This window comes from Diprion similis, chromosome 10, assembly GCF_021155765.1.
Source record: "Diprion similis isolate iyDipSimi1 chromosome 10, iyDipSimi1.1, whole genome shotgun sequence".
Classification (NCBI taxonomy): Eukaryota; Metazoa; Arthropoda; class Insecta; order Hymenoptera; family Diprionidae; genus Diprion; species Diprion similis.
In genome coordinates this window covers 13,121,811-13,147,473 of record NC_060114.1, presented here as the reverse complement: position 1 = coordinate 13,147,473, position 25,663 = coordinate 13,121,811, and the positions used below count along the sequence as shown (strand labels likewise).

The following is a 25,663-nucleotide window of genomic DNA, read 5'->3' as shown; positions in this document are numbered from 1 at the left end:
GGGAAGAAGAGGATTTGGTTAATCATATCATCGGTGGATCTGTACGTGAATGCACTGTACGTGTGTGTCATATGAATTATAGACACATGTGAAGAAGGACACGAACGGAAACTGCAAAACTCGTTAGTCCTCCGGCACTATTGCAATTTGAATTGCGTAACGAGAAACAAGTCTGTAAAGAAACAAAAACACTTTAAGAAACGTATAAACAAAAATGTGTCACGTAATCACAATTTTTTTTCCGACACCTCAATACTTCTTCAAATTTAAAATTTCTGCAAACAAATGAATGAAATAATGTCAACAGTATTTTCACGCTCTTTTAAACCGTCAAAAGGAAATCGGTGAACTGTATTTTCTAGAAAAAATCTATCAATGACAAATGCTTTCTCAAATCTCTATCGATAAGTAAATGGAGCCAGAATAATTTTCTAATTGAATTTTTAACCAGGTTAATCCGATTGAACTTCACTGCTATGAGCACTGATCGGTATCGTTCAGGAAATATTCCTTTGTTGACAAAAATTTCTCCTTTGTACACTCGCCATTTTTGTTTTCTGCTTGTCACTTACGAAATCCTGGTTTTTCGCTATTTCACTTCAAAATCAACGTCATTTTCTGGTAAGTTTTCCGAAACAATTACGGATTTTCCCTGAACGGTACGATATTTGAAAATTTCTTTGTCTGGGATATTTCCAAACAAAAAATTGCAGGTTTTGGCTAAAAATTGACCTTTCCATTTGCCGCCTGGTCTGAAGTGAGTTCTATACCGTCCTGATCTGTGTGCTGAATACTGAATTTTTGTGTTCTGTAAATAATACGAAATTTACCAATCTCACATTTAATGATCGAGACTAACAGCAATATTCTTTCTAGAATATTCTTTACAGACATACATAAGTGTCTATAGTAGAGTGAGAGAAAAATTTATGTCTAGTTACAGCCACGAGCGGTTTCGTTTTTGTTTCTCCTTTTTTCCTTCCAGTACGCACAAATGGTTTCTCAGATTTCAAACCCACTCTTGTGTAGTATACCTAGCAGAGATTTGATCCTCGGCTATTAGACACAGAGAATAACGTAAAAACTGATTACAAACTTCAAAGTTTGCCGAGAAATTGCACGTGAGGCACCGACCAATTACCTGCACGAATCTGCACTACGCGTGTATTTTAATAATTATGAATTATCAACATCCTCAAGATACATCCTCATCAACTTATCTCAATACATTAGTTCCGATCTTCTGTTTGACACTAATGATCTATTGATAGCATAATTTTTTCTTACCTTAGGTAAGACAAGAACCAAATATGAGTTGTAAAAAGTGCCCAGGAGAGTAATTGAATTTCTTAAAACGTCGATCAGTTTTCGTTTTGACAACCTTTAGAGCTTGTGCTGCCTGGAAAGAAACGCGAAGGAAATAGATTTGGAAAAAATAGTAGATTCTTTAAATCTGGATTGCTATGCTATGGATATATTCAAACTGATTGTAAGCAAGAATGACGTATACGATGCTCGTTACATAGATGCACGGAATGTATACGTTTAATATGTATAAATATATGTCCACGATATATGCCTTGTAAAGAAACAAATGAACCCGACAAGTGAAATCGCTAAAAACCTTTCAAGAACACGTTGCCATGCCTGAGAAAGCTAATACTCGTATACTCTTACAACCAACATCAGGCTGTTAGCTCGAGTTGCATTCAGTGTTCTTTAAATTTTCCCATTGATTTATACACGGGTATTTAAAATCCAAAGAGGTGTAATAAATTTCAAAGTTAAGTATTATTCGTATCTCCCTATTTCCAAATAAACATAAATGAATTCCAGGATATATTTGTTTGTTATATTGATCATCCTCATCTTCGTTTTCTTTTCTTAACTTCAAGGACTAAATACAGACATGAAAAAAAAAACGGTGAGAAATATATTTTGTTACTATTAAATTCGACACAATCCGCGATGTTAAATCGTAAAAATAAGTTCATCTATGTACTTTTTTCTCAATCTCCTGTGAAAGGTTCTAAATATTAAATTTATTTTTCTACGCGACAAAGCCATTGGTAAAAAATTTCTGGTCATTGAATATTCTCGCTCATAAATTCAGTACACGTTTTGCCCATTCACTTACATAGCGGTTACCATCCTTGCAAAATGTTTCTGAAATCTTCAGGTCTCGGATTAACCGCGAGTTTGACGAAATTCGTCAGCAACCATAAATTGGCACGAATACGTGACTGAATGAAAACCGACTTAGTGGGAAACGCGAATGAAAAACGGTTTAGTTTCCTTGCACAAGGAGTAAAAATTTCCAACACGGATATTATAATCGCCAGAGACAATGCGCGGGTAAATTGTACGCGTAAAATGTTTTGAATCTGCAGCGCGGGCGAAGTCTGAAAAGATAAGATGATACTTTCTCCGATATCCATACTTGGCCGACTTCTCACAGTTCTTCTATACACACCGCGCGCAAAATATAAACGGAAAAAAATGTTTATAAAAAAAAAAAAAAGACCATGAACAAAAGGTATTCCTACGTATGGATACGGAGATAGCAAGGCAGAAGAAAGTTGCCAGGCAATTATCCTACGCGAGCACCAATTTACATGCACACATTAAACGTGTAATGTAAGGTTTCGTGTATGTATTTATAGAGATGTATCATCTGACCCGTATCTATGAGAGCTTATATCCTCGAGCATAAACTGATGCCGGGACGTCAGTCTCCTGTCTTAATCATATAAGGCTGTCGCATGAAATATATCCTGTGTCCATGAAGAAAGTGCGCAACTTATGCGCGTGCGTCAAGTCGCTGGAATTTTATTGGTTGACAGTTACCAACTGATTCAGTATTCGATACAATACCAATCGCGACTGTCAGGAAATGTCCCTAGGAACCCGCAGCTAAGGATGCCTTCCTAGGGACATTTTCTGACAGTCGCGATTGGTATTGCGTCGGCTTCTCAATCAGGCGGTGACTGTCGGCCAATGAAATTCGAGCGACTTGACGCACGCGCATAAGTTGCGCATATTGCCAAAAGGATAACAGAAAATTGGGTAATAATACTGAAACCAGCGGAACGAAAAGAAAAACTACATCGATTACAGTTTTCTATTTTACCAGTTGAAAAGAAGTGTCAAATTGTTTAAATTGAAAATAATAAAGATTTCAAGCGCCAGAAAACTCCGTTGTAACGATAACTTTGCTTCCATTTTTTTTCAAACCGATTTCAAGCAATTCTATTTATATAAGTAAGCCTTCAATGATAAGAGTATCTATTTGTAGATCCCTTCATGATTTGTTTAATAAATAATACTCTCGAGGAAATCTGCATTACGGGAATTAATTTATTTCAATGCAAAATTCAAATTTTTTATCGAGCTCACTCGAAAATATAATTTATTCATAATTTCTCGATATTTAAAAGATTGTATAATTTATTAGTGTCAGATTTCCCGAATAAAATTTGAACATTAGAAAACAAAAATTAATTTAACGTTTCAAATTGTTTGACACTTATCCTCATTTAATCTAAAATTTCTCCAGTTCATTTTCCACATTCTTCACACTACACCAATTCTAACAAATTCTAAGATTTAATAATTAAATAAAAGTTGCATTACTTATCTGGGAACGAATAAAGACGTCTTGTAGCTGAAATATTGTTAATAAAAACGTGGATTTAATCCGTAATGACTGGTTGATAATTTTTGCAAACTCGGAGTGCGATTTGATTTCTGGTAAATGCTGAAGAACTTATACAGTGCTAACAATAAGAGTTTCAACTATACCTCGCAGAGGAATTAGACGTTTATTTCCACTCGGTTGGACGTAAAGGACGCTGATTCTCTTGTTGTGAGGATATCCTACCCGATTCTCAATATACAACGCATCCTGCCGTTGCATAGCAGATAATGATAATTATTATTGGTGTTGTGCCATTATTCTGCACCTTGTACATCTCCCCGCAAACACCTAATTGTGTTACGAGAATCTTAAGACTCGTAGATAAAATTAAAATTCATATACTCATCTAACTAGTGTATTTATTGCGAAATTTGCTACCTTGATAATGTTCGGTTAAAAACATTCTTCATTTTCGCACCGTTTTTTTTTCTTCTTTTTTTTTTGCTAAGTTCATAACTATTGAATACGACCTTCAAAATTTCTGAATTTACAAAAATAAAGTCTAGCAAGTTGTGATTTTCAAAGAATCAAATATTCTGAAAACAAATTTGAATTGGATTCCTGATTCTTCTTTCAATTATGCAATGGGTGCTTTTTTTCTGTTTTTTGTTTTACCCCGAACGCACGCACGCATTTATTTTTTCAAACAGTTACATCAGATAAACAATCAAATGACGAAGAAAAAAGTTCAACGGAACAATAATTAGAAAAAAAAAAACATTTCCAAGTGTATTCCAGTAAAAATTCTTTCCTAACAATAAGTATCAACCAACCGAGCTACAAACAGAGAATTCCCCGGACTCGGAGTCATGAGAATGCGTCAGAATCAGTCCAATGACCCAACGGATACATCGTATATACGCTATTCCCGTTGATATCGAGGCGTTAAAAGCCTCCATATAACAGTTCCTTTCGAAAGTTATCAAATCCTCCGCAGCTACGGTTTCTCTAGTTAATCTCCTAAAGTGGGTGAACTGAGAAAGACCAAGGTTCACTGGACCAAGCTGATCACCGAGCAACACAGTCGCTGATCCAAAGCCAAATATTATTCATGCAATTAATACCTGCCGTGCGAAATGGATCAGCAATCACTCAAGGTTAAAGGTGCCAATGAAATATCGTGACAGAACGTTATTGTCAGTAACCCGAATGAGTAAATTTGCTGTCTATTTTCAAAGTGACTTTGAGAATATGTATAAGGTGAAATATTTTTTTCCCTGTAAATGAGGGCAGATTATTCCGATTTTTCAGCAATTCCTTATCTCTCCTTTTTTTTTACAATCAATTCAACGATGGCAAATCTGGTATTTAATAAAACTACAGCAAACTGTAATTTCGATTTATCTCCTTAATAAGATATAAGTAGTTATCAGCTTTTAGTCTAACATAACGCGAACACTCGAAATCGTAGATGCTTATTGCGAACGATTGATTTGTGCGAGTGGATAATTCGAAAAAAAAAATGGGAAAGATGTAAAATAAGTCGTCGAGAGGTATGCTGCAAGTTATAAATACTGCAATGCAGATAAACCGATAGACATGCGATCCAGTTTCTCTTTTAGTACCTACGTTGATCAGCGATTAAGCTTAGTGTGAATGAGGAACACCACTGAAGTGTAAAAACCGCGAGACAAGTTGCAGTTCAATTATCAACGACCGTTGCAATTACTCGCTTAATACTGGAACTGAGTAAAAAATTAATGTAATAATTAAGCGCACATCTACAGGGTGAAAAGCTTCGTGGCTAATGCTCGGTGACAAACGAACGACCGCTACAGAAACGCGTTTCAAAGTACGCACTTAATCACTGGCAAACAATTTCCCTGCAGCAGCTGTTGAAGAACTAGAACTATCTTGATTGCACGCGATTTACACGCAATAGTCATTAGATGCGTCGTCACTCGTCCTGTTTATACTCGTACCTCAAGTCCGACCGTCCGCTTGTTCTTCACGGTAATTAGAAAACTCGGACGATGAAAAAGCCGAGTAATAAGACATGTTAGAAACCTGAAGAACGATCGCAAATTTAACCGCCGAGAGTTTCTGGGTAATTATTGTATCATTATATCGTTCGATTTGAATATAGGTATAATTAACGATATATTTATATTAAAGTTTTCAATCGTTATGAACATATCAGAAGGGAAAACGAAAAATACTTTCAACGAATAACAAACATCGTCAATTTGTTCAACCGTACAGAATAAAGCTAATAAACAATAATATAAAATGTTTATTAACAACACATTTGTTTGTACATTGCTAGCAAACATAAATATATCAAAATGAGAGCGATATGTCAACACTACTCCCATCTTGATTATTTGAAATTATGTCGCCGTGTAGCAGCTGGCATTCTTGTTACATAACAGGCGCAGATTCGGTGTCACAGCTATCATCAAACGACGCCATTGTTTTCTTTGACTTTATGTTTTAATTGTATTTTTTTTCTTTACCCATTTTTCTCTATTATCATCACCATTTTAGACTCTGTAGAGACACGCACTGAGAAAATTGACTAAGGCCCGATTACTGTCACGTCCTTCTTTATATCGAGGAAACAGGCTCCGTTGGCAGCGTTGTTTTGACCCCCAAACACAACGCAGCCTAGACCGTGGATAGCCGTGTGCTGCCAGAGCTTCTGCACCCACTTATTCACCGTTCTGAAAGTTTTTTCTATGTTCTCGTTCTTTAATTGATCCTCCGTGATCCGTAGGTGGCAAAGAGTAAACGCGTGCTCCATCAACACGTTCGAGGCTCGAGATACCGCGTGTTTATTGCTCTCGGCAACTACGAGACGCACCTAAGAAAAAAAACGTTAAGAAGCACATTCAGACAGTTTTTTTAAACGCGTTTTTCAAGTGATACATGTGTATCATCTAAGTATAACTCAGGTGAAAAAATTTGAGACTCTTCACGTTGCTCTCATGTGTCAATCCTGAGTCGTTACAGAGATCATCATTTTTCCGTATTCGTGTGATGCACAAACTTTTCTTCACTCACAATGTAGAGGTTTTGTCGGATCCGTTCGAAATCTTCCATTATGCGATCTCAATATCGATTTAGATTCAAAGAACTTCAAACGATTTTATTGTTTTTCGAAATTTTTCTACTTTATCTCACATGGAGAGTTTTTGTCGAGTTTTAAGAAATTTGGTGGTGCTTTGTAGAACTTTATACAGTATTTCGTTAATGAGATTATACAGAATCTCGTGCAATATCGTGAATACTTTATGTCATATCTGTATATTCAACGAATCTTGTAAGCAACTTTTATTAGATTTGATCAATTTTAGTAAGATCATTCAGAGATGTATGAAATTTTATCGCAATTATGTAGATTTCACACGATTCTATGAAGTTTCATTACAATTTTACAAAACTCTTATGACGAATCTATGAGATATCATCAAAATTTATGGGGTTTCATCTGCTTTCATGAAACTCAGAGATACTATCTGTATCAAATTTTATGAAATAGCGCATATAACTTTGTGCAATGTTTTAAAATGCTATGAAACTGATGCATAAATTCATAGAATTGTGTACAATCGCATATCAACAATTGAGCAGTATCTCATTAGCTTTGCTTTTTGGACTAACCTGATCGGTTGTGTCGAAGTTCTGATCATCCATAATGCTTAAAGATGAATTTTTGAGGTACCTAGAATACTCATTCATCACGTCTTCGGTGCCAACTATAGCCGCTGTCTTTTTGTCCTTGGTAACATGGTTGAAAATTGACGTTGCGTAGTTTCTCAGCTCCATCCTGTCTATCACTTTCAAAGATTTTCTTTTCTCCGCACCCATTTTCAGAATTTCCATATTCTTCTGACCGACCAGTACCGCATCACCGAAATCGAGACTGTTTGCCAATTTCAGCTGCGCCAACTTCAGCGAAGCCTTTGAGTCCTCGGAAGGACAATGTCCACCTCGTCCTTCCTGGATTCTCTCATTGAGAAACTCTCGCGCTAATGTTTGGAGTTTGGTTTTTCTGTACCTGTGTCAATGATTGAATAGCTATTATTTATTAGCTGCTACTATGATCGAAAGCAAAGTATCTTATCTACGAATTGATTCAAAAAATATGATCGCTTATCGAATAAACACAACGCAAATTTCCGAACAAATACTTGCGAATTTCGAACGCATTTACCTGTCCCCAGTGATATTGTATATCACGGATGTGTCTATAATGTAAGGATGCATCATCTTGAGAGTGTGGAGATCAGAATTTAAACTTTGTCCCACTAGAATAGCGTCCGGTGGTAATATTTCCCTCAACGCGTTCTGCACCTCTACTAAAGTTGTTGTGACATTGCGGAGAATCTCTTTTGTGATTCCACTGTACCGAGTGAGATAGTCGGTAATCTCATTCTCCGGTTTCACCAGTGTCTCGTAAATAATCTAAGAAATATCAGTTACAGATACATTCTAGTTGACGCTAATTTCATTTCCATTCAAAACACTTTGATCAAATACATTTAAGGTCGATACTAAAACTTACATTCATTCTTTCATCGACGATAGATATCCTAGTTAGCTCAAGGAAGCCGGTCGTTGTTCTACACATCTCACAATCCAGACCAAACATTGGAGATCTTGGAGTAGCCTCGACGTACATATCCTTCGTTAAGATGTACTTTTCATATCTACAATAAAAAAAGGGTAACCGTTGTAAGTTTTGAACACAGGTATACACACGCATTTTTTATGCAAAACCGGAGCATTTCAGACCATCAACAATCAAAATATCAATGTCAAGTTTTCACACTAAGTGAGAAAGATGTTTGTAACACAATATTTGGCCAATTCTTGCAACATTCGTTATTTTTGTGAATTACGGCATATAGCAATGAAAATCAATGTAATTTATCCATGTGGTTAACATCGAGAAATTGGGCATCAAATAAATTGATCAGCCTAACAGTAGTAAAAATACAGTTGATCTTCTTCAAATGATCCTTACTTTCTTGCTAACTCGCCTTTCAGTGGCAGTGGATAATTTTCTTCGACTAATTGCCACGGAGACAGGAGGAGCTGAGTTCTTGGGAACTTGTCGGTGACAGGCAAATTCGGATGAAGCTCGAAAGATTTATCCCCGACACCTAGCTTATCTGCAGCTCGCATTGGAAACACTGTTTTCAACAGCTTAACTAGATCACCGGTGCTCTGCAAGGCAGCTTCCATTGATCCAAACTCTGAAACCAGCCAATTTACTGGCATTTGCGATGAATTGAAATTTAAAGAAGCCTCAAGCGATACGAAAGCACGAGATTTAAAAGCACGACTTGTAAAGTTTGGAACTAAGTTTTTTATACTAACGTTTGATCAGTCGATCGCTTTGAGTGCCTGTGAGGGGGACAGCAGCCAAATCCTCGATGATCGATCCTCCGTACGCAGTCGGAGTGACCACTTCGAGTCGATGTGCCATGTTTGTCGTTATGTTAGTGAACATAGATTCATAGGCGTTGAAATGATACAACGACAATCCTTCGACTACGAGAACAACCGTATGCGCTACCTGTCTTAAAAATTTGCTGATATTAAAATTGGAAAGTAGGTTTCACAACAAAACACTTCAGGTTCTCTGCATAAAACTTTCAATGCTGGAAATATTGATGAAAAGAAAACAAGAACGTAAATTTGCACCTTGTTATACTTTTCAAGCAAACACCATCTGGCAGGCAAATACGGAGAGTGATGGCCAAGCAAGGAGTACATCAGAAGATGTTGCACATCGCTAAGAAATATTGGAATTCTATCTTCGTCCTTGACGTCGACATTTAGACTAGCATTTTCCCCAACGTTTTTCAAACGGAACCTAGGGATCACTTTCAACCGCTGTTTTCTTTCCTTCAGCTCTTGCTTCAACTTGGCGTACTCTTCGCCGCTCAGTCTATTGAAACAGAAAATCCTGGTAAACCAAATCGCTCGGAACGAATCCCTCAAAATAAAACAAAAATGAAACTAAATAACATAACAAGTTCCATCTTCCTAATAAGAGCAGCAAGTAATTCTCTTTTTTTTATGTGAGCAATGGCTATTATCAGTTTTTCAGGAAAATGAAGAAAGACCTAGGTTTTTTGTTGGCGAGTGGATCAGGTTCCTCATTGTTTTCCACCTCTGTTGTCAGCGGCTCAGAATCAGTGCTTTCCTGTGCAGCAGCATCCAGCGTTCTCGTACATGGTCTTTTCCTGCTCGGACTTTCGCTGCTGGAGGCTTCGCTGTTCGTTCCTTGATCGCTCGATAGATTCATCAGTGTCTCCTCCTGTGTCTAATTAAGAGACGAGTCAAACAAATCCATGAGAAAAAAAAGTCGCGTTACAAAGACTGACAGAATCAAGGTGTTCGCATTCATTTTCTTCCACATAAATAGGAATTTCACCGACTAGTTCAGAATTTGTGCCACCTACCGCTTGTTTCAGGGCGAGCGCCTTAGCTTCTCGATCTCGGTCGTTGAGTTTGGTGATCTCTAGAAGCGCGGCCATTTTTTTGCGTTTCTTTTCGATTCTCTGTAGTTGTTTTCCCGTCGGTGTCTTCATGATCGTACAATGCGCTTAGAAGTTCTAGGCGCAACAGCATCTATATCCTGCTAAAATAACACATACACACTTAATTCTGCAAGGGATTTGACACTAATTTACAAGAAGAAACATATCGTTTGACTGAATTTTGCTTCCTTATCTTGTGGTTTGAAAATTGAAAGTTTTTATAAAGTGATGCCATGTCTTAGAAAACAAGTAACTGAATAAAAATTTGACACACATGAAAACAAGAATCGTAATTATAGCCTCACATTGGGAAACGAAAGAATAATTAGAATTTGAATTAATAGTTGAAGAAGAGAATTTGAAGTGAAACGACGAGGAAGCAATGAAGGGCTGCAATTTACCTGTAAATTCTGTGAAATACAAATTAGTTTTCAATTTAGTGTTGCTGTGCGAAAACATATTAATATTCTTCTCAGGGTTGAAGAAGAATTTGTTTGGTATCAGTGATGAGTGCAGAAAACGGTAGCCTTTCAAACTCGAATAAACTTTACTTCAAATCGCGTATTAACCGCAAGTTATTTATTACAAATTCTGAATATTTGGGAGGGTGTTACAATTTCTGGTTTTGCTACAGCGACGTATCTCCAAAACTCAACCAAACCATTGCTTCTCTCGTCACTCGGTTACCACCCATTGTTGCGATGACTGATGACAAAAGACTCTCTACCAATGAGGTCACATATGTTTAATTACACAAGAAATTACACTCGATAAGAATTCTCCTTTTTTTTTTGTTTCAGATGCAACTGTACTATCTGAAAGTACATGATATTGATATATTTAGCCAAATAAACGAGATTTGTGGCTTCTTAGATGGTAATAATACAGACTCTCAGGTCTTTCAAGAATGTGTCCGATATAAGATGTATACAAAAGGAACGAGATTTTCAAAATTCGAAATTCGTTAGTCATCAGTCTAAGCGAAAATCGGTAACATTGAGAATTTTATTCCGTGTTTACCGTTTTCAATCTCCTTCTCTCTCTTCTTTTAGTACAGTAAGATTATTTTTTACCCAACTTTGTACACAGATTACTCTTCGAAAATATAATAAACAAGCTTTCAAAAGAGATCGCAAGCAAACAAAAGGTTAAAGCGGATTAAGAACAGATGGTAGAATTTGTAAGAAGAAAACGACGTCCAGTGAAGAAGTGTTGACAAAGTTACAGACAAGGAGAAAAACAAACGACGACTTACCATTTTAAGGACGTTTGAGGTTATATCATCTGCGTCGTCTAAGTTTGAAAAATTTCACTCGTCTATTCAAACTACTCGCATTCAAACAAAGAAATTACGGTTGTTGTAACTATGCGATTATTTTTTGCACTATTCACGCACTTTCGCCGGAGATCCACACACGTTGACTGAAGATGCTCAATCTTCAGTCAACACAACTGAACGTAACACGCGGTAAGTTGAACACCACAGAATAACAGAACATGTAGATTGGCGAAAACTATAGACTTTAGAACTGTGGTGTAGAAAAATATGACCGTCGACGCAACGATCAGCGGCGATTTGATGAACAAACGACACGCGCCGTTAATTCAAACCATACTACTTTACTAAAAAATACTTTGCAGTCGATTTTGCAAAAGTTCAAGATATCGTCTGGAAGAAAATTTGGTTCTGAATCGGTCCATGCCTATCGATGATTAACGCCAGTTTTATTTCTGGTAAAAAAAATCACGATTTAATGTCGAAAGAAACGATACTTATCGTACCTTGTTTCTAGGCAATCACCCCACATATGTGTAACGACACTTGCCTACGTTAAGGCACATGTATGTAATATATATTGCATATGCAATCATTCCGTCATGTGACTACCATTGCCTATACATAGGCCAATTACGGGTTTCTTTTTGAAATTTGTAATCTAATTGTAAGATTCAGTTAATAAATATTTATGATTATATAATTCAACACTGTTCTTCGGTAAATGGGAAATTTTCAGTTTCCATATTTACAATTTTCTCGGAGAATTGTAAATACGAAAGACAAGTAAGTGACAATTAATTGTTTCAAAACCGACATATGTTCTACATTTCCGAATTCTTATGATTTTTATCGCATTCTTTACTGCCAATTTGTAACGGAATTGATCGGTTATTACGATGTGTATTTTTTTTTTGTCACATAGTCAAGACGAAATGAATTTATCCAACATCCATGGATAATAATACGACAAATAATCCCTCATATTTCTATCGTGAAATTAATACTGCAGCTCTAATGCGTCTGCAAGTCTTATGCGGAAGCCATTTTTACTAACTAACAAAACCGCTGCAAAAGTCGAACTACAATTATAACTTTTTTCCTTGTTCCGTGATGTATATAATAGTTACCTAAGAATTATATTACGCTCTTGCCAGTATATGAAGTATGCAATTATTAACATCCTATCTTGATCCACATTATGTAAGTCACATAAAATTATATTCCTACTAACTAAAAACTCGTGCTTCGCAGAAAAATGTCAAATTTATTCGAAATATGTATAAACATCTCTAAATATTAACCCAATTACGCGGGCTTGTACAGGGAGTGCATACATCAATTTGTCGATTACACTACTTGACGCAGGTATTTACTCCTTGAAATACGCGTATCCAATGGCAACGAGTAAATACTCGCCTTTTTACTCGGAAATATTTCTCCCTCACATTATACGTACGTAATACAATTATTTTCGATCATTATCATCATACGCAGGAGTAAATGCACTTCTGGCAAACAATTAACGCAGTTCTTCCTTGATGTGTGTGTGTTTTTTTTTCTATTCTGTTAGTCCTTGGTGGTGAATTTTACAAATAGCACCGAATACTCTAGTTAAAGAAACAGCTGTTAACTACTGTGTGTGCAAACACGCCTGTCATATGCACGAATTTCCAGTAAATCATGCAATTATACTGCTGTGGGAGTAACCAGAATCGATAACGTCGGTTTTTGAGGTTTAAAAGAATAAAAAAACATGCAGAAACGAATCGTACTTTGATTCTTCAAGCTTGATGACGAAAACAAGAAATGTTGGAATAAAAGTAACATTTTTATCTTATAATTAAACCTGGAATATTATCGCTGTTTCGAATTTTCGTGCACTGGTGAAAAACAAAAATCATGGTTTTCGATAATATGCCAAGTCTGCGAAAAATCATATGAAAATTGGGTAAATTTTATTTCGTTATATCTGCGATTAATTGAGTACTATCGTAATTGCACATGATCAAATTCTCAAAAACAACAGCTATCGACAAATTCGTCACGCAAATATTTGACAAAAGTTATGATAACATATTTGATTTCTACAAAGTAAAGAAATTTTAGTAAAAGAGAAACAATATTGATCATATTCCGTAATTTTGCTTAATATTAAGATAAATTCTCCAATCTATTTGTGTTCAAAAATTCAGAGTGAACTGCATAATTTAACAATAAACGAATCTCTAGACTTTATTTGTCCAAGGACTATTCGAAAATTTTTCGATATTCCAAAGACAAAAAAAAAATTCGATCAACCACTTAAAAGTTTCTGTGGATTTTTCAAATGTTACCCCTGCGTTAATCAAACACCAGACAAATACTTTACAGAATTTGTGACAATGGTTCTAAATTTTCCATTATTAGGCCAGTATTTTTTTTTTCGTCATTATTATATAATATTACTAGTGCTAATCGAGTTTTTCTAATTAATTAATTAATCGATGGTTTCGATGTATGTCGATATAATCGAAGTTGCCTTACGATAATTCTGTAGGTCAATCGACATATGAATCGAAACCGTGGCTTAATTAATTAATTGGAAAAATATAATATAAACGATTAATCGAAGCTACCGATTAATCGATTGATCGTCCAGCACTGATATTGCCGTATATCGTTAACGTGATATACGCAAATACAATTATCGAAGTAATTGTGAGAAAATCGTGAACAATCATCAAAGCGGTTAAATGAAGAAGACGAAAGTGATTTTTGCAAATCCAAAAACACGGAATTATTAAATAAAATCTTCGATTTTTAATCTTGGATAATTGCAAAAATACTCCGCGTTCAATCAAATGTTAAAAATAAGAAAAACAAAAAATTTCACCTAGAAACCTGCAGAGTAAGAATTTCATATTTAAGGAGCGAATATTTTAAACTAACGATACGGAATCACTTTAACCTTTCCACAAGGAACAGTAAATAAAAACTTCTTCGCAATTACTTGTTCCTACTATAGAGACAGTTGCAAAAAGTATTCCGGTACAAAAATAAGTTTTGTTTTCACAAATACCTCTGTAATATCTCACACCTTGCACGTATATCTATTCACAGCGGGTTTACAGCTGCGATCTAATTCTGTTTGCGATTTCCGTACCGGAAGTGAGCGACGAGCGTGTAGCAATTTCACCTCGTCCTCGACGGCGATTTCATTTTTGTCTACCAAGGACGACACCAATTTATTGTCACACTTGCACACAGCTAGACAAATCTGTACTGGAATATTCAAGAAATATTGACGCCGATGGTGTGTGAGCGTTTATGCCTATCACAATATCACGTATTCCGCAATGCGTGATGCGATATGTCAAATTTATCGCTTTTCGCGCAGCCCATATTTTCTCAGGGTGATTTATATCCCAGTCACGTAGCCGACCGGGGACCGAATTTCCCTCAGTATTATATATTTTCCATTTCCTTCAACATTGTATTTATTTCTCAGAACAGTTCAATTTTGATAAACGTTATTCTTCTGTTCGACATATTTTCTAACCGAGTGACAATTCATTCGACAATTTTTTTGAAACTGTACGTTAGAATTAGAACCATGCGATTAATAGATTAGTCGTTTCTTCGATTAATAGATTAATCAATTAATCTTTTTCCCAATCAATCGATTAATCGGCTAATCGACGGTTTCAATTAATCGTTTGTCCAATTATTCGATTAAGCGTCTGTTTCGATTTAGACACCGATTAACATGCAGAAATATTACTGGGCAACTTCAATTAAGCGATTAATCGGAAAAAAGATAATGGATTAATCGAAGCTGCCGATTAATCGATTTTATAAATACAAATCGTACGCGAAACATTTCAAACAATTATATTACAAGTTAAAATTTCAGTAAAATTGTAAGAAATTTTAAAATTCTCGGAAATATAAAAAAAAAAAAAAATTAATTTCTAAAACAAATTAACGAACAATTAATTCCCATAAAATTGCTCCGGCAAAATATTCAAATGACGAGCCACTGAACTAGAAAATTCGTTCTAACTTGTCTAAAGTTACCAATTATTTCGTATTATAAGAAACTGCAGAGAAATGCATTCATTTCGTTAATTTTTATTTGATAATTTTCATAATAATTGAATAATCGACCTGATTATAATTTTGTAAAACGGAACGATTTTTTTTTAAATCTCTCCTATTTTTTCGGTAATCAATGAATCTGTCTAATTACAGCTATAACAATTTCCCGGGGATCCGTTAAGTTTTAGTCACGTCGTTGCAAGTCAGGCTCGAATCGCACGTTATTTTATAGACACACACATGAATGTACATATATGTACATATAATATCGATACAGACGTATACACAATATATATTCCACATATGCGGTGGTTTCATATTTATATACGAGCGATTCTTGAAGGCTGAGGATAGTTGATACATGGTGGTGCCATCGTGAAGATCAGTCACACCTAATACGAAGTTTTCGTATCTTCAATTCTTGTCAATTTGTGAATAAAATTATATTGAAAATAAATCATCATGTAATAATAGTGCTTATAATGATAGTTAATTTTCAACGATTTCATATAACGTTAATCATCAATCACTATATTCGTTGGACTGACTTGACTTCGATCACAGCAACCTTACAATCATGGATTTTCTGGTGGGTTTTATCATAGGACATTGCAGGGATCCAAATAAGTAAATATATGTTGTAAATACACGTTTCACCAATCTTTAATGCACGTTTTGTAATATAAGCAATGTTGATACACGATATTCATATTTGGTTCAAGCACACGAAAAAACGAAAATCAAATAATCGAAAAATCGTGTTTGCACAAAAAATACAAATATTATACAACATAGTATGTCACACGTATTGATCAGATGTCGTGTTTGATCCAATAAACCACGTCAAAACAGAATGGAAAACGGTATATCTATAATGTTGAAATAATAGTTCGATAACAATCCTTTGATAAATATGACGTATTTGGCTATATACCTTATATGTATTATACTATGTATGGTTATAAGAGAAACACAATCTCATAGTTATATATACATATTGTAAACGGATGTCCCTGAAACCCTGCCGCATAATAAACTGATATAGCCATTAGTATTCACAAGTATTTAGGCTTTCTATACAGTTTCCTCGTTTTTCAGTTGTCAATGGAAAATTGTCGTATAAAACAAACCTCAAGGTTTACTGCCGTGGAATTGAAGAGGAAAATCTTTGTACACTTAGAATCGATGTATTTTATACAAAGCTTGAAAACTACAAACAAAAAAAAATCATTTCACCTCCACACAAATTTTCAGCCCTCAAACTTGTCATTCCTCAACTCCGCTTCAAGCTTGCAATTTAACATGAATGTTATACTGTAAAAATAATAACAATGTTGCAAAGACTACGAATTAATACGGAAGTAGATATGTACTTGGTATTCCTTGTAACCGATTAACCGGGATTTTATGAGCTTTATAAAGTTCCGATCACACGTAGAGCCTGTATTTAGGCTTTCCGGCCATTAACGGTCGGCCCGGGAAAAATTAAAAAGTTGTAGTTTTGCACAAGACCTGGATGTGGTATTTTGGGGTCGCTGATGACGAATCTGGAATGATTTTCAAAATTCAAGATGGCGGATCCAATATGACGGAAAAAAATTCAAAAAGTCACTCTACGCAACCATATTGGATCTACCATGATGAATTTTGAAATTTCGAGTTCAGATTCGCGATTAGTAACCTCGAAAACTTTCAAATATCGAGTTTCATCCAAATCGAATGACTTTTCGGATTCTGGTGCGCCATCTTGAATTTCGAAATTTCGGGTTTAGATTCGCAATCAGCGACCTCAAAAGCCCCTAAGTACAGAGATTTGATAGATTGCTCCATGGTGTTTATATCCAAATTTTACGGCGGCCTAAAGTTTAACTTAGATCTAGAAGTAAAAACAATGTAGAAAGCAGAATTAAAACTTTTTCAAACAACTTCGATGACAATCATTCGAAACTTTCGACGAGTCCCGAGCACTTAAAAACGATGAAAATCTATATTTCTAAAACGAATAAGAAGTCAAACTTTCCAATAAAAAAAAAAAAACAATCAATTTACCATGTTTGTGTTTCTAACCTTGAATTATCATTACTATTTTTTTCAAACAGAAGTAAAAAAAAAAATCTCAACTTGAATAAGGACTGAGATAAACCAATTGAAAAATGGTAACAACGGAATTGAAAATCAGTTGTATTGTATAAAAATTTAAAGGTCACGTAATTACTAAGAAAATTTACTAACGGAAAAAAGCTTGGAGACAATTATTCGAATCACAGCTCTGAATTCCACAGATAAAATATCTTTCGCGAAACTGTTTGTAAAGAGACATTCTTAGGGAAAAGTTTTCCTAGATGTAGATGTAAAGGCTCGGTGAAACGGAACTGTTCTTCATTTGCGTCACAGCGAACGTAATATTATTATAAATATGTATATACGTATAAAGGGAAGCGAGCTTAAAATATAGTGTATATGTATATGTATATACAAGACCGCAAAATCGTGAACTGAATATAATCCGGAACTTTCCCTGCCGTTCGTGATTTACAGCTTACCGTTATCGGTATAGATTTATCTCTATTATTACATCCGTTTTCCTCCGTACACCATTCCACGGATTTTACGATCCTCCCATTAACAAAATGAACCGCTAAATATACTTTGTGACAATATTCTGCAACTTGTTGCAACCGAGGATTTTGTGCAATCGAAATCGTATCAGAGTATCATTTTTCAACGGGGTTAAAATTTCACAGCGTAAAACGTTTAGGATTGTGTTTGAAATTTTTTAACTTATTTAATTTCACTGTTTTTGTCCAACTTTTACGAAGCTGTGAAAATACTATAAGAACTTTCTTACGAGTTATTATTAGTTACATCTGAACCTTTTTTATACAAATTTAAGAGGTCTTTTTTTTTTAATTTACTTAAATTGAATTCGAGGCAGTCAAATTCGGGCCAACTTTTTGAACGCAGATATTGTGTTTTTTAAGATTGATTTATACTCTCTGTTCCTTTTTCTGCTACTTTTTCTCGAGGTCGGAATCGCCCGCCGCCATGCAATTTATAGCAAAACGACATGAATTACTTGTCCCATTATGTAATTAAGGGGTTGTCGGCAATAAACGTGGCTCTGAATTCCCTTCTCTTCTCTTCTCTTCTCTTCTCTTCTCGGTGTACAGTAATTATTTCGCGTTGGTATTAGTACAGTTGAAGTTTGCTAATGCTTGCAAGTAAAGGCTTCGCGTGTTTCTTCGATGTCGCGATGTCCCCGTAGTACATCAGAATTATACAGCTTTTGTTGTAAGCCCTCAAAGCTGCAGTTTATACTCGACTATCGTTCGAGGCAGATTTCTCAGCTGCTTTATTCCTCCTAAAATTATCGCGTCTTCTCATCTCACTCATCCCTCTGTTTTTTTCTTCCCAATATTACAAAGTACACGTCATTTTTGAAAAATCCAAGCTACCATCAATAAACGTGTCAAAATGCTGGGCCGAAAAAGGGTGATACGTTACACATTCGTTTCTATATATTTATCATGTTTATTGTCAGATCGTTTGAATCGTGTGAATTTTATTTCTGCGTAAAAAATCAATTCAATCTATTATCATACTGAATTCCTCCTGTTTGAAATTGTAACTGTTTTCACGTCTAACCAGTCGATAATATCGCATTCTTCAATATTCATGAACGAATAAAAAATTTGCATATTCTTAAATTGCCAAAAGTTACGGCTCAAATGTTAAAATTAAATCTTACAAAATTTGAAATATTTTAATTTAACTGAAGAATTGCCGAGATGCGAGTGATCACGATTTTTGTACATACCTAAATTCTGAAAAGTATCAAATCTTTTTTCTTCATATCCAAGGGTGGAATCAGCGCCGCCCGACGAATGGCAAAGAAAAGCACACCGACCGCTTTGCAGACGGAAGTCAACACGGATGACGACTGGTCCAAGATATTAGAGAGAAAAGGGCTCGTAGGTCGGTTAATCGTTACAAAATTCTTCCCCATTCATTCTCACCATCACTTTACATACTTTGAAGTGAATCGGATACTTCGTGATTGTTTTTAGTGGTCGACGTTTATTCCGGATGGAGCGGACCCTGCTCAGGAATGATTAGTCTCTTGAAAAAGGTCAAGATGGAAATCGGCGGAGACTTGCTCAGCTACGCTGTTGTAATTATTTGAAAAAACGTCAATTTGGCACAGATATAGTCGTGATTTAATCACGATTCCATTGCAGTCGCACCAAAATAAACAAAGATAATAATTAGCAGTAGAAGTAAAAGATCCCAGAAATTTTCAAAAACAGAGAAAGTACCAATTTTGAAATTTACAAAAGTCTAATTCATTCGAGGCCCGCATCAGTTCTCGTTTTCATTTCCAGGCAAAATGCGACCAAATCAAAGATCTCGAACGTTTCAGGGGAAAGAGTGAGCCTACGTGGATGTTTCTTCATGTGAGTTAATGCTTTGATTAAGTGAAAATTATCGCGGGTAAGAAAAAGAATTCAACTTCATTTCCTCGATTTATGTACATACATACTGTAGAAGGCATGACGAATGACTTGATTTTTATAAGATTCTTTGACGCGCGTAAAGCATTCGCGATGTTTTACGTATCGACTGATTTTACAAATTTCAGAATGGACGAATGATCAATTTACTTTTCGGAGCCAACTGCCCAGAACTCCAGAGGGTCTTGAATGAGGAGTTGCAAAGATTGCAGACCGGAGATCCTCCCGAGTAAGTTTCTCGCCATTTGTCGTATATCAAGTTCATTCTTTAGCTACATTTTGTCGCAAAAATATATCTTTCAGATTCTCAATGGAAGTGACGGAACGAAGTCCAGAAGAAGAAAAGAGGTTGAGGATTCTGGAGGAGACGAGACTGGCCAAAGAGGCTGCGAAGAGGGCTCAAGAAGGTATTAAACAAGTATAATTTTTCCAAAAGTAATCACTGTGACTAATCTTCCAACTATTTTTAAAAACGCCATCACTGCGATAACAGAGGCCGAGATAAAGGCAAAATACGAAGCTGAAATGACGCATTATACAACTGCGCTGGCAAAAGAGACGTGCCTGATACTTTATCCTTGGGTATTTAAGGACGAGGAGTTTCACAGGAGGGATAAAAAGTCCAGCCCACCGTACATGGAGCTTATCGAAGAATTGCTACCCGACAATTACAAGATCGCTGAGGAGTTTAGAAAGCAATTGGATGAATCAATGATCAACGACATGCTCAAGGAGGTAAGTCGAACCCAATGAGCATCCATTCGACCTGCTTTTATACCGCTTATTTTTACAGTCAGATTACGAAATGACAGAAACTGCGAGGAAATTTTTGCTCGATGGAAAATGTATGTGCATGCGACTGAAAATCAGCGATAAAAAGTTGGAGATGGACGTTGAAAAGTATCTACTGAATATCCTGTTCGGTGAACCGTCGCTGCCCAAACCTGATCAGCTTCCAATAGAAGGATGGTAATGGATCAGCGTTGCTCATCAAGTTTCGTCCTCCCTACTATTTTTAATAGCAGTGTTTTTATTCGGTCTTTCTAACTTCCTCTTTCGATGAGGAATTTTATTCTTCAACAGTGTCGTTGCGTCTAAGTAATTGTGTAAATCACTGTTCGCTTTATTCCAGTTTCGGCGAGCGCCATCGACCCGCTTTTACACCCCCTTCAAAGGACGATATTTACCCCGTCGTTTGGGCCCCGCCAAATTCTCGAAGTAAAGCCACCGTTTTTCAAGTCATATTTCGAAACTACGTCGAGAAAAATTATCCAGTAAGCAAAGAACCCACGACGATTACTAAGATTTCTGAAAGTCATGCCGATCCTTGCTATTGTCAATCAATGTTTGGGATGGATGTTATCCGTTCATTCCACGGTTTTGATCGCAGATTGAGTGAAGATTCGTCTTTGATTGTTATTGTTGTTATTCATGTCTAATCAGTTTATTTTGTACAGTTTGAACACGAAATGTCTCGACCGCCGGTGATTGTGTTCAAGTACGACAGCACGAAAAAGAACGACATCAAGATGATCCTGAGCAACTACAAATCCGATTTAATGAACTTCGGTGTTTTTGAACGCGACAAACCGCCGGAGGCTAAACGCATAGCGACGTCCATCGAGGAGTACGAGGAAAAGGTGGAGGAGCGAACGGGGTTTGTTAATTACCAAACTCGTTCAATAGCCTGGGGTGAAATTCTGCAAAACGATTGATTTTTTATTTCCTTTTTCCATAGTAATTACCTAATTCGGCTGAAAAGCCATCAGTGTTCAATTTAAAAAAATTTTCCTGCCTACAAGTTTCAACGATTTTAACGAATCTGGAAAGATAACAAAAATGTGTTACAAACTTCACGAGGTTCGATTGAAATTACGAGATTCATGTTCATATTCGAGTCGCGATTCAAATTTGGCTTCTCCCTGTTTTCACAAATGTCACGACCAATAGACTTCCGAAATTTGTACAATGAGAATTGAAATTGATAGTTAAACCGTGAAGCATCGATCAATAGTAATCCGAACAACGATTCTTCAGGTACGAAGTATTCGTTTGCGTCGTAAAAAAGATAGACAGCGAATCTTTTTTGGCGTTTGCGGGGATCGGACCTTATCACGTTAGCGAGAGCCCCGAAAAGGCCGTCGACGAAACTGCTGTTTACTTTCCGGCTCCAGGTCTCGTTGAAGAAGTGCCGTCTGACGACGAAGAGAACCTTGAAGGGGAAGAGAACCCAGAAGGACAAGCAGAGGCCACCGAAACACCCGAAGCGGTCAGTCAGACTATTTACTTGTTTCCTTCAATTCAAAATTGTTTATACCTCATTTGAAATGCATGCCAACAAGTGCGTAAACATGATCTAATGAATTTGTTTTTCTGTTTTGGACCAGACTCCTGCCGGATCATAAATAAACGAGTGAAGCTAGTGGCGAGATTTTGAGATTCTCAAGTATTTGTTAAGTTTTCAACAGTATTGGAAATAGTGACGAGAATTAATGAATAAAATTGTATCAAAATATAGGAAAGTAAATGTAAAGGAACTGAGTGAATGAGGAATGAATAACACAGCAGAAAACCGCAGGTTTGTTAGTTTTTAAATACCGAGATTTATTTCGCACCATTCCCTTGTACCAAAGTACAACACAATCGGTACACAATAAGGTATTGAAATATTAAATGAATATCTATGCGTAAAAGTCGTGTACTGGTGGCGAAAAAAAAAACGACGGCGAAGTGGGATGGTTTACTTCTTGTAACCGCAGCTACGCCTGCGTCCCCTGGCACGTTCAAACTTACGTCCCTTTGAGCGTACAAGTGGCTTAGTGTGAGAATGTGGCACTCCGGGTGCTGGCCCGAAGTGTTTGACTGCTTCACGCGCATTCCTGCGTCCCTGCATCAAAACTGTGTTCTTTCCAGTCGGTGAACGTAGGGCCAGTTGATCAAAAGTTATCAACTCTCCGCCAGCCTTCAAGATACGTCCTCGCGCTTTTGCAGTTACACGGAGTGCGCATACCTACCGAAATTTAGTGAATTTAATGAGGGAAAAGTAAGTGATAGATTGTATATTAAAGTTCGGTATTTTATGCAATTACAATAGACAGCTATTTTTTTCAAACGAGATTCGCTAAAAGTTCCAAATATAGGGATTGTCTGTTAAAATTGCAATATTAAATCGCAAAAATTAACTTAGAACAATAACAACAGAAAACGATGAAAAATAATATCTCAGCCTAGATTACCTATAAATTACAAATATTTATTAGCGAGAACTGAAATGAAAAATATCAATTTACCGTCAACTTGGGTACTTCCAAAATTCTGGCATCATCAGTGACAGTTCCAACAATGACTGCGATTCGGTTAGCACGACCTTCCTTCTTCATGAACCGGACAATGCGAGCCAAAGAAATTGGCGGGCGATTGATTTTGCTCATAAACAAGCGCTTCAAGATAATCTTGTTGAATTTGGAAGTAGTACGTCTGGCTAAGAAGCGGTACAACTGTGAAAGAATATTGCATGAAATTAACTGCATTGCCCATTTGGAAATACATTGCATTTCAGCAATTGAATAAAATAACTTATGATTTGTATCGACCTTTATAAGCAACTTTTGACGACAGGAAGTCAAAAGCCTGAATAGGAAAATCGATTGCTTCGTTTTTTCTAGCGAACGTTCAAATTGAACCAGCTTATGAATAAACTGACACAGAGTGCGGTTCGCAACAAATTTTAGATATACTTTTTTGTAGTAAGTCGTGTCACAATTATGAAATTTTATTTCTTCAAAAATTGGATCAGATAATACATAATTTACCATTAACACTGCAAGCAATATAAGAAATGCTGCAAATCTCATTTTTCAAATAACATAAGGTCTCTTTTTGATGTAAATCTGTTATACTTTTACATCTTTTTACTGTTATAACCTTTATTATTGCGTACAAGTATGATGATAATCAATTTATTACATTTTCTCAATAAGAAATGATAATTCTTTTTTTGCCTTCGGAGTTTTATCAAATATTAGAATTACTGCGTTATACGTAGTACAATTTGGAAAGTAAGCAGTAGTGATACATCGCAATCAATTCACGATTGTCGGAGGCTACTTTCTCATATAAAATGAGATATAATGATATCGTCGCAGCGTTTTAACCAAGCTAGGATATGACGGAAAATGAAACATGTGAAAACAAATCAGAAGACAGCTCGACACAATGGAAAATGACAACCACACAACTGCTAAAGGTTAGTTTGCAAAAGAACAGAATATTTTGACAGACAAATCGCATATAGTATTGGCGTTTGCACGCCGTTGATGAATAAAGTTAATTCATGGAAATTTGTAGAAATGTTCAGTTCTTGAATTCGATTACCCAAAATTGTTGGTATTGAACACGTGTTTTGTCAAAGGGGTAAACAGCCGTGCGAGACGGTCAACCAATTGTAACTTAACCTAACCTAGCGCACCTTGAAAGCTGAAAGTTGGAATATAAAAAATCTATCAGAGTTGAAAATTCTGAACTTTGGGAGTGTTTTTGAATTGCTGCAGACAGATAAAGAGGAGGAGTGAAATGAAAAGCAAGTGAAAGCATAAATACCTTGACGAGAAGCCTGAGATACACGTCCTGCGACTTGGGCTCGGTTCGCCGAACCTTACGGTCATGTTTATGGTTGATGTCGATACCCTGTGCAGAAAATCCATTTTATTAATACACCTCCTACAGGATCTCTTGACGCACAAGTCACCGTTATCCCGTATATAACAGATGCCAAAGGATTACGGGGAGCGTATTAAATATGTTGACCATCTTACCATTTTGACACACCGGAAAAAGAAACTGACGCCGATGAACGTGAACGGCGATGAAAGAGAGAGTGGAACAGATGGCAGCACTGCTGTCTGTCGACTCACTTCCGGTCAATCTTGAACGCAGCCGCGAGTAGTGAGAATTTGAAATTTCACCACTCACAGATGTTCACCAAAACGACCAAAATCTAGATCCCGCTTAAGGTAAAATATTTATTGTATCCTAACGTGTTTTTAGAGCGAATAAAATTCAATAACGGAGGACAAGTTTTAATTATTCTTGTTTCACCATTAAGTATTTTCATTTCAAACATTTCAAATATTGAAAGAATCGAATTTATAAACGCACGGTACTTTTTTTTAACTCCGCAGTTTCATGCGCTGTGTGCAATGTAATGACGTTACCTTCATTTTCTTTACCTATGTGTTTGAATTGTAACGTCGAGAGATCAATGGTATTTGCATTATATTTGCATTTCACGAGGTTATTATAGTTTCTCAACGGCAAAACTAGATGCTTCTAAAACCTGGTCGAATAATCACAGTTCTAACATGTTAGTTTATTTCATAAAAATGTTTAACGGTCCATAAGGAAATAGTCGGTACCTGAGTAACTGCACTATTTTAAATAAATCCCAGATTACAGTATCAAATTAATTTTCATTCACAGATATTACGATTTACTCGAATAATTGGAAGAATTATATCGATGGTAATCAGTCGGTCAAGAACAAGTACATTATCCCTCCCAATCAGCGCAGAAATCTGCACGCCTAAAAACTGTATAATTCAATATT

At 36.2% G+C, this 25,663-nt stretch overlaps 3 protein-coding genes across 7 annotated transcripts; 1 reads left to right on the top strand and 2 right to left on the bottom strand.

Moving 5' to 3' along the window:
* Positions 1 to 6,134: 6,134 nt before the first annotated feature.
* On the bottom strand, positions 6,135 to 11,649 carry LOC124411161 (small RNA degrading nuclease 5). Of its 5 annotated transcripts, none has more exons than XM_046890102.1 (10): positions 11,447 to 11,649; positions 10,090 to 10,289; positions 9,775 to 9,974; positions 9,350 to 9,596; positions 9,023 to 9,221; positions 8,667 to 8,916; positions 8,205 to 8,349; positions 7,854 to 8,104; positions 7,301 to 7,697; positions 6,135 to 6,500 (listed from the first exon to the last, which is right to left on the bottom strand). In XM_046890102.1, exons 2-10 carry the CDS (start codon positions 10,240 to 10,242, stop codon positions 6,216 to 6,218), a joined length of 2,127 nt encoding a protein of 708 aa, XP_046746058.1. In that variant the 5' UTR covers positions 10,243 to 10,289; positions 11,447 to 11,649; the 3' UTR covers positions 6,135 to 6,215. The 5 variants fall into 5 exon arrangements, with proteins under 5 accessions (XP_046746058.1, XP_046746061.1, XP_046746060.1 ...); XM_046890105.1 differs by having other exon boundaries at positions 8,667 to 8,898; XM_046890104.1 differs by having other exon boundaries at positions 9,775 to 9,968.
* A 4,268-nt stretch (positions 11,650 to 15,917) lies between these two features.
* Positions 15,918 to 22,766, top strand: LOC124411089 (thioredoxin-like protein 1). The gene is made up of 12 exons (XM_046889970.1): positions 15,918 to 16,136; positions 19,408 to 19,522; positions 19,615 to 19,718; positions 19,930 to 20,001; positions 20,187 to 20,287; positions 20,362 to 20,465; positions 20,552 to 20,793; positions 20,852 to 21,027; positions 21,191 to 21,332; positions 21,516 to 21,715; positions 22,096 to 22,327; positions 22,446 to 22,766. Exons 1-12 carry the CDS (start codon positions 16,125 to 16,127, stop codon positions 22,461 to 22,463), a joined length of 1,518 nt encoding a protein of 505 aa, XP_046745926.1. The 5' UTR covers positions 15,918 to 16,124; the 3' UTR covers positions 22,464 to 22,766.
* On the bottom strand, positions 22,642 to 25,020 carry LOC124411090 (60S ribosomal protein L18). Its single transcript, XM_046889971.1, has 4 exons — positions 24,873 to 25,020; positions 24,658 to 24,744; positions 23,349 to 23,555; positions 22,642 to 23,068 (listed from the first exon to the last, which is right to left on the bottom strand). Exons 1-4 carry the CDS (start codon positions 24,873 to 24,875, stop codon positions 22,799 to 22,801), a joined length of 567 nt encoding a protein of 188 aa, XP_046745927.1. The 5' UTR covers positions 24,876 to 25,020; the 3' UTR covers positions 22,642 to 22,798.
* Positions 25,021 to 25,663: the final 643 nt, after the last annotated feature.